Source organism: Lingula anatina, chromosome 1 (genome assembly GCF_051362555.1).
Source record: "Lingula anatina isolate TDL-2025a chromosome 1, LinAna3.0, whole genome shotgun sequence".
NCBI lineage: Eukaryota > Metazoa > Brachiopoda > Lingulata > Lingulida > Lingulidae > Lingula > Lingula anatina.
The window spans coordinates 47493100-47501818 of record NC_141767.1 but is presented as its reverse complement, the minus strand read 5'-3'; the positions used below and the strand labels follow the sequence as shown (position 1 = coordinate 47501818).

Below are 8719 nucleotides of genomic sequence, written 5' to 3'. Positions count from 1 at the left end.
CATTATGTAATATTGCATCAAAATTTGAAGAAACCCCTATTTTGGGCACTGCTTCCATGATGACCATTTAAGGAAAATCATGTCACTTACTGTTCTCAAACTTACAGGAAAGAAACATGGGACTAAAATACAGCTTCAGTAGGCAATGCAGTCTGTTTGGTATTTTTATTTATTTATTTATTTATTTTGGCAGTTAAACAGTTTTTTGTGAAAATTTAATTTTTCACATATTGGCATTTTCAAGGTGTGACTTTAAAGTTCCATGATCTTGAAGACTTTTGCTTGTCACATTTTCTGAATGTCCATGTTACTAATATTTTATTAATAACAGTTGATTGTCATTATGCTGTTAAACATTATGTAATTTTGCATCAAAATTTGAAGAAACCCCTATTTTGGGCACTGCTCCTATGATGACCATTTAAGGGAAATCATGTCACTTACTGTTCTCAAACTTACAGGAAAGAAACATGGGTCTAACATACAGCTTCAATAGGCAACGCAGTCTGTTTGGTAAATTTTTCTGGCAATTTAACAGTTTTTTGTGAAAATGTAATTTTTCACTTATTTGCATCTTTATTTTCTGTTCTTTGTCTGTACATTTGACAGCTTTGCTGCCTTGTTTTTGTTTATGTTTGCAGTCATCAGCTGTAATTTTTTTTTTGGAAAAGCTAAAACCTGTTGGACATTTTTTGGTGTCTTAATAACTAGCATCAAAATAGATGTGAAAGTTTTGCTGGAAAAGCTTGCAAGTACTGAATGATAACTGAAACTCTGGAGTGTAACTGGTGAAAAAGTTCTGGAGAACATGGTGGAGTGGAAAATGCATTAAACAAGACCATTACAGTTGATATTCCAATAATTTTATTGAGCATTGAAAACAATACCTCCTAAATAATATGTATAAAAATGGACAGAACTTGCAAGATATATGCACAATTGTGATGGGTTGGTAACATATGAAATGTTTCCAAACTGTAAGAATGTGCCAGGACGGAAATGCAGTGCAATAAATTTGTAAATAATATATCTTCACATGAATAATGCAAATAATCTCAATTACTTTCCAAAATTCAGCCAAGTTCTCTAAAATAAAAAAAAATTATCAATAGATCCGATGCCAATACGTATCCTAAAAAAACTGGCTTTAATTTGTCTACATGATATAAACAATCTCATAACAAAAAGAATTCTCAGCATATTGGCCACAACCTTAATTACCCTTTCATTAACATCTCATTTCTCCTTGTATGCAAGGCATTTAAGTGGACGGTAAAATAATACAAAACAATGGGCCCTGTATAAAACAAAACGACAAAAAATGTAACTAAAATGATGCCTCATGGAGCACAGAAAATGGTACAATCATAATGTTACATTTCTGGTGAGTGAATCAAGTAAGCAAGCAAATTTCACCTAAAAGACTGGAGTATAACAATATCATCAGCTATATATAGTGCATACATAACTGCTAATTAAGTGATAAAAAGGCGAATAAGAAATGGTTATAATATACAAGCCATAAACATTTATAATTAGTCGTTATTTTGATATACTGAACTGGAATGTAAATATATAAGTCCTGGATGGAATGTTTTGCATAGCAAAATGAAATTTATACCACAATATGAAAATGCAGCTTAAAATGAACTATTTAAGACAAGGAGGACTTGGTCAAAATATGAGATTAATGCCTCTCACAACACAATAAATGTCTCAGCAGCCAGTAAATGATTAAAAAAGCTAAAATGCAAAACTCCATAATATCATAAATACTAGTGCAGATCTACTGCATATTACTGCTAATATGTCACAAATAACTTCAGCTGCAAGGTTATAGTGCAATCAATAGCAACACAGACATTGGTGAATACCATATAAATACTTGGATTATTGCAAATTTGTTAATAAATATCTAATTTTGATTATTTCTATTAAAATGAGCAATTTCAATTGAAAATGGACCATGATCAACATATTTCTTTATACATAATTATCAGGCTCTGCTACAGTTCTTTTAAAAAGACATGCCTTTGTGATTTCATACTCTCAATTCTGGAAATTTTGTTCAATATATAAGACAGGTCCTGAACATACTACAGCTACTATGCTTCCTACTGGTTATTACTACATTTAACAGTGGAATGATCATGGTTAGATCTTATCAAACTGTAGTACTCTCCTTGCATCCAACCTTTACATTTTATGTCACAACTCCTGAAGGTTACACAGAAAGGTCTTTATAACCAGACCAGTAATCTCTTGGTGAATTTAACAAGCAGAATGTGCTGATAAATGACCATAAGAGCACTCTGTCCTAATATGAAAAGGGAATAAGATCCCGACTTCTACCCTTTTAAAGGATGTCTGATAGAGCTAGCAATATCAAAATTGAAGTTTAAGTTTAAGCACTGAATACAAGTACAGTAGCATGCAAAGCAATACAAAAGAATACACACATTTTGGGTATGTGAAAACTACACACCACATACATACATGGTCATTTAAAATACCAATTAATATAGAAAACTCTGGAATCTTCCAGGTCTTCAGACAAATAAACTGAGCACTTTGAAAACTTCTAACCACCAATTAGTTCAATCTTCATTTATCTGTGCTGAAGGGCCTTTTTGATCACTATTTAGACTTCAGGTAAAAAAAAAATGTGAGACCCTGGTCAATCTAAATGTCACTGATTACTTTCAGAGATTTGTCTCAAACTCCAGTACCCTGTCACAAATGAGTATCTGCTATTGAAATCCTTCTCATTTCATAACCTGGACTTCCTCCTGCTTGAATAGCAGGGAATGCGCCGTCTTGATCATGGCTGCTGGTTTCACTAGGAGCAATACCAGATCCTCCTGTTTTTAATGCAAAAATCAAATCATCAAATTCCTGAGAATCTACATCGTCATCTCCTCCCACATATGGACCTGTCTTTCCTCCTGGAGCGCTTACATAAATATTACCATTGCTTGCTGGTGTGCGTTTTACACGCATTTGGCCATTTGGAACACCAGTGGAATCACGCTCCCAGCTCTGCAATATGAAATAAAAAGATATCATTTTGAAAAGATGCAAAATTAAAAAAAAATTTAAACTAATATTTTAAGAAAAGAAAAAAATCAACATCTCACCTTCATAAAAAAAGGACAGTACATTGCTAATTAAAATCTGTGAACTAGATTTTTCTGCAAAAATGTTACATACTAGTATTTCACAGAACCAAGCAAAACAGTGTTAGCTAGGGTATCAAATTCTTAAAATCAGACAAATTCACAGCAGGGGTATAATTAAATCAATGGTGCTAATCAGGTTGTGTCTCAGCCTTATTTTAACCTAAATAAAGTCAACACATCATTGCAAGGAACTTGTTGCAGTGGTATTTGGAAATAAAATTGTGTAGGTCAAATATGATGATGCTACCCATCAGAGGGTGAAAGTGATTTTTATAGTGATAATAATAACCAATGGAATGTCTCAAATTTGACAAATGATTTTTCCTAAGTGTCAACTAGACTACACTTCACATCATGCTCTCAGTCAGTGCTCAAGTATGTGTACAAAACAAATTCCCTTACCAGCATCCCCTGATACAGACATTCAATGACAGTGACATTAGTTTAATGTGACCACGAATGAATATAAATTAATAAAGAAAAACTACCAAGTTGTAATAATTTACTGAGGAAGATTTCTCTTGACCAAGTAATGTTGGTACTATGTGTCAAATAATCTTTTACCAGTTTAACTACTAAATACCATTACAATCTACCATACATAGAACATGCAAGCAAAAATGATTCAGGTTGTCAATATATTGCATCAAGTCAAGTTGAAAGAGGGCAAATGCCATTCAATTACCTCATTAATAAGTGATGCTCTGGATCCCTTGAGGCTTCCTGTGACAGAAGGGGGTCTGGGGTGGTACTGCATGCCATCTGCAGATGAACCCCCAGTGATGTCCAAAGAATAGCTGGCTTTCTGGGGACGGAAACATGGCAGACAGGGGTTCCGCAGGGCACAGTACACAACTAGGGCAAACAGACCCTGGAATAAAACAGTGAAATATATAAGTCAATAATAGAGGACCATTGGAATGAATTGAATAATATATATCACCAGAACAAACAAAATATCAATTTGAATTTAACTAACAGAACTTCTCAATGTATCACACACGGTATTGCAAGGATTAATTACCAGAATGGTGTTGAAGATGCAGAAAAAAATGAGCATCCACAGTTCCCCATAGGCCATGTGTAGTCCTCCCCACAGCCAGGTAAGAATGATGGTGGCCCAGAAAAACAGGATTGTCCTCACCTCTGAAAAAAACAACACTGCAAATTAGGAAATTGTATCTATGTAACTACATTTTTTTTGCCGAATCAAATTCAATAAAACATTTTGACAAAACAAATAAATAGACATAGAAATAAATAAATTTACATTATATTCTTAGCTTACCTTACATATTGGAATTCTTTTGTGACATTAAAAATGTATTTTTTTCAGACATCATTATATTATTTCCATACCATTTATGTTATATCTCCCCCTGTACACATCATCATATGCCTGCCATTGTGGAGTGACTTGGAAGGCATGGATGAAGGCAATGCCAATAACAAACAGGCACACTAGGATAGGCCCTATCACTCCTCCCAAGGCAGCATATGGGTTCACTATGAAGCACCTGCCAAGATAGAACAGTTGATGAGGAATAAATAAAATATTCAAATATTTTTTTTAAAATAAATACAGATCTTTACGGAGCTTTGTTAGTATCATATTAACTTTTTTCTATTTTCATTTAAGTTTTATTTTATGGAATTTTCACTGCGGTGAAAATAATTTTCACCGCGGTGGAAAATAATTTACACCGTGGTGGAAAATAATTTACACCGTGGTGGAAAATAATTTTCACCGCGGTGGTAATTCCTGGCCATCTCGGCCCCGGTGAGGAATAGGTAATGAGAACCTTACATTTGCCAGATGCCGTCACGGTGCATGCTATTGTTACATACATACAAGTTTGGTGGATCTGTTCGTGGGGCCACTGCCGTTTATTTAAGTTTCCCATCTATATATTCCCATCTATATAATTAAAGTCCCGCTCGCAATTTTATGCAAAGGGAATCCCATTGTTATTACTAAATACTTAACGTTATTTTTGGACAATGTATTTTTAAATATTTGTGTGATGTGTCCATAGATCTTTTCTTAATAGATGTAAGCTCGGTTTCTTCGGAGAGGTTCCTTTCTACCAATATCTCCAATAATACGCAAGATATTATAAAGGGGAAAGCGACGTACAACATTTCGGTGGTTTTAAGCTATTCGAATACTGTCCGCTTCCTCCACATTCCTGGGATGATTGGCACATAGACCGGTTAAACCGCGTGCATGTGCATGTGCTTGTCTTTATCAACTTCCTTCCCTGACATCTGGTAAATTTTGGATTCGTATAACCTACATGTATGCATCACCCGGGCCGAGATGGCCAGGAATTACCACCGCGGTGAAAATTATTTTCCACCGCGGTGAAAATTAATTCCCACCGCGGTGTAAATTATTTTTCACTACAGTGAAAATTATTTTCACCGCGGTAGAAATAATTTTCACCACGGTGAAAATTCCATTAAATAAAACTTAAATGAAAATACAAAAAAGTTAATATGATACTAACAAAGCTCCGTAGATCTTATTAGTTGTTGGAAATAGGTTGGGTTATTTTCTTAACATGTTCAATTAACTTAACTGTTTGCTACACAAAGCATTTGGTCAGGAAAGCAAACAAGGTGTACATGAAGAGAAAAAACAGGGCCTAAATTAATTAACTGTCAATAAAATCTACCACAACATTAAAACATAAATTTATTCAACATCTCAATTTCAGTTCTGCATTATTCTGACAAATAATATAATGTTTTATACACAATAGCATTTTTTTTACACATAAACTTACATTTCTCCATAGAGATTCACGTCTCCATAGATGTAGTTTTCTGGCACATTGTACACAAACTTGTACAAGTTGTAAGTGATGACATAAAAGGCTGCCACAATAATGGCAGGAAGGCCTGAAACACAAAGGAAATGCCACCAACTCATGCAATAGAAAGTACACAGCTTCATTACAGTTATGTACAGAAATTTACAGTACTAGGTTTTTAAAAAAACATTCAGTATTGTTATCAATTCTGTAATGTTTATATATTTCTATCTATATAAAAATCATGTTTTATTTCAATCCTAAAGCTGAAGAAAAATATATGGCACTCTGCAAGCATTTAAATCAATGTCACTGCTTCTCACCCCATCCTGTAAGGAAGTAAAGGACATATTTTCTGTCTGTGTGTTCATCATTCAGCACTAAGATCTTCCAAAAGTTGATTGCCTGAGTGAACATCCATGTGAACTGTGCCAGGAAGAAGTAGTGTGTGAACAGCCCCAGTATAATGCACCTGGAGTTGTCATCTGCTGTGGGAGGTACCAGGATCTCTGGACTGATGTAGGCTGCCACCACATAGCAGATCTGGAGGTGGAAGTTGATATGTATGTTATACCATATTGCAGTGGGAGAGTTTAAACTTGAGTAAAATCCAGAGTTTAGTTTCCAGCCTGGTTGGCTAAAATTAACTTTTTGTTTAGCCAGTTTCTCCTTGAAAGTAATTAAAAGCTTAACTTTTATTATTCAAAAGTTCTACAGAATTCAAATTGAAAATGATAATGAAGAATATAGTTGTAAACAAACTGCATGTGATAGTTTACCTCAGTTGCCATGGTGGCAAAGCACATGTGCATCAGGAGGTTGGCAGCAAACATGGAGTATATGGAGCAGATATGGTGAGACAAGATGGCAAGGGCTAGGCCCGTCTGAAATGGAGGACATAGGATGCTGAGTAAATACTTTTATAAAAGATAGTAAAAGAACAAAATATTTAAATTAGTAGAGAATGGAAAGACACATGCAATCTATTAATAAGAAAGCATATTTTAATATCTTGGTAGGACAAAATGAATCGACACTTTATTCAAACCAAAAAAGTCTCCTTTAAAAATCCATTAAACCATCATATAGAATGCAAAACAAGTTTCTCAGTTCAATTTAAACTTAAGAAAAGAATAGTTTGTTTGCTAAGCCACAATTATATGGGTAAGGTATAAATCAATGATCTGGTAATTAACTCACCATAGCAATAAAGCAAGATATAAAGAACCAGATGGGGTACCAGACCAGGTTGGGGTCTGATGTCTGTGCCTGGACCGCATAGCTGGACAGGTGAGAGCACTCACAGTCCACAAAGCTATCTATGCCCAGGTCCAGGTTCAGGTCATTGGTGGCTCGACAAACACTGCCCGATGTCCAAGCTTGAGTGGACTCCTCAAAGTAGACACACCTGGAAGAGTTGAAATCCTCTGGTCATTGCTGAATTGTTTGATTCTTTTTCAGAAGAGAAATGATTTTTTCACTAGAATGTATTTTTTATCTAGTATATAGTATAAATATCAATGAATTTTTAACCAGATAAAAAGAAAATACAAAGAAATCATAAATGGAAAGTCTAAAATATCAAGTCAATTTACAAAATAAAAATACGAAAAGAAATGATAATAACTAAGATAATCTGTTTGTGTTGATCACTTACTGTGCTCTGCGTGCAGTGATCCTCCTGTTATCAGTGTTTACTCTGAACTTGACAGGACTGCTGATGGTCCCAAAAGTGCGTCCTCTGATGGAAAAAGTGAGGACCTTCTGGGCCAGGAGGAGGTTGTTGGCATTGGGATTGAACCATTGCTCACTGGAGTACTCTATGAAGTGGACATCTTGGCACTAAATAGAATAAGAAGGGGGGAACATTGAAAGGAAAATGCTTAAAGAAATATTGGTTTCAAGGATGTTTTGAAGCATTAAAGAAAGAATCATAATGCATCTTGCACCAAATGATATTAAAAATGGGATGTGATTAATCTCGAATTAAGTGACTTTAAATACAATTTATATTCTTATAATCTGCATTTAAACAAAATTTCTAAAAGAATAAGACCTATTTAATAATAAAGCAGCAGCCTTTGATTCATTTGTCTTCTTTTTAAGATGCATACAAAGTCAATTTTTTGTCACAGTAACCAAACAAATGCCAGCATATAGTTTCAAGTAGTAAAACTAAGAGAATTACCAAAAGGCATTGTTTAATTTTACCCGAAAATGATGTTTGAACAGATTTTTCTGCTGGCATTCTAAGCTGTATGTCAATGGGGCAGGAAAGTAGGTCACGAAAGTAGGTTAAATTTACAACCAAAAATTTAAAGAAAGGAGCAGTCTAAAGGTCTTTTATGGCTAATCGAGTGATCTATTCAGTTTATCCCTTGGCATGTCGAATTAATTTGAGTCATATAAGAATCTAGTAGAAGTGGTTTACATGTGTTACTGGGAATCCACGCTCCACCGATGCTCGGTTCGTATGTGCCTTTAATGTAATATATGCTTTGAAAGACACCCCTAAATATCATACTAACCGTTGGATTAGCAGAGTTTACACCACCCTCAGCAGTGGTATCCAATAACTGGATAGGAACATTGAAGTAGTCTTGTTTTCTGAAATAAAGTTGACCAAAAAAATAAATAGAATGTTTTGAAATCTAATTTGATTGTCTTCATTTATTAAAATATTTAAAAGTAACACAGAGCAAATGACAAAATGTTATAGCAAAG

The 8719-nt window shown here is 34.5% G+C and overlaps 1 protein-coding gene across 6 annotated transcripts in view; it reads right to left on the bottom strand.

The window, feature by feature from the left end:
* Nucleotides 1–847: 847 nt before the first annotated feature.
* LOC106159787 (adhesion G protein-coupled receptor V1-like) overlaps nt 848–8719 on the bottom strand; it is a 127434-nt gene continuing 119562 nt past the window's right edge. For all 6 annotated transcript variants that reach the window (XM_086998849.1, XM_086998853.1, XM_086998851.1 and 3 more), the window contains 10 exons: nt 8524–8602; nt 7653–7837; nt 7196–7403; nt 6775–6879; nt 6319–6538; nt 5969–6083; nt 4539–4696; nt 4204–4325; nt 3865–4050; nt 848–3039 (listed from right to left, as the gene is read on the bottom strand). In XM_086998849.1, the coding sequence (XP_086854975.1) occupies nt 2734–3039; nt 3865–4050; nt 4204–4325; nt 4539–4696; nt 5969–6083; nt 6319–6538; nt 6775–6879; nt 7196–7403; nt 7653–7837; nt 8524–8602 (1684 nt within the window). In that variant the 3' untranslated portion in view covers nt 848–2733. The remainder of the gene's footprint in view (nt 3040–3864; nt 4051–4203; nt 4326–4538; nt 4697–5968; nt 6084–6318; nt 6539–6774; nt 6880–7195; nt 7404–7652; nt 7838–8523; nt 8603–8719) is intronic.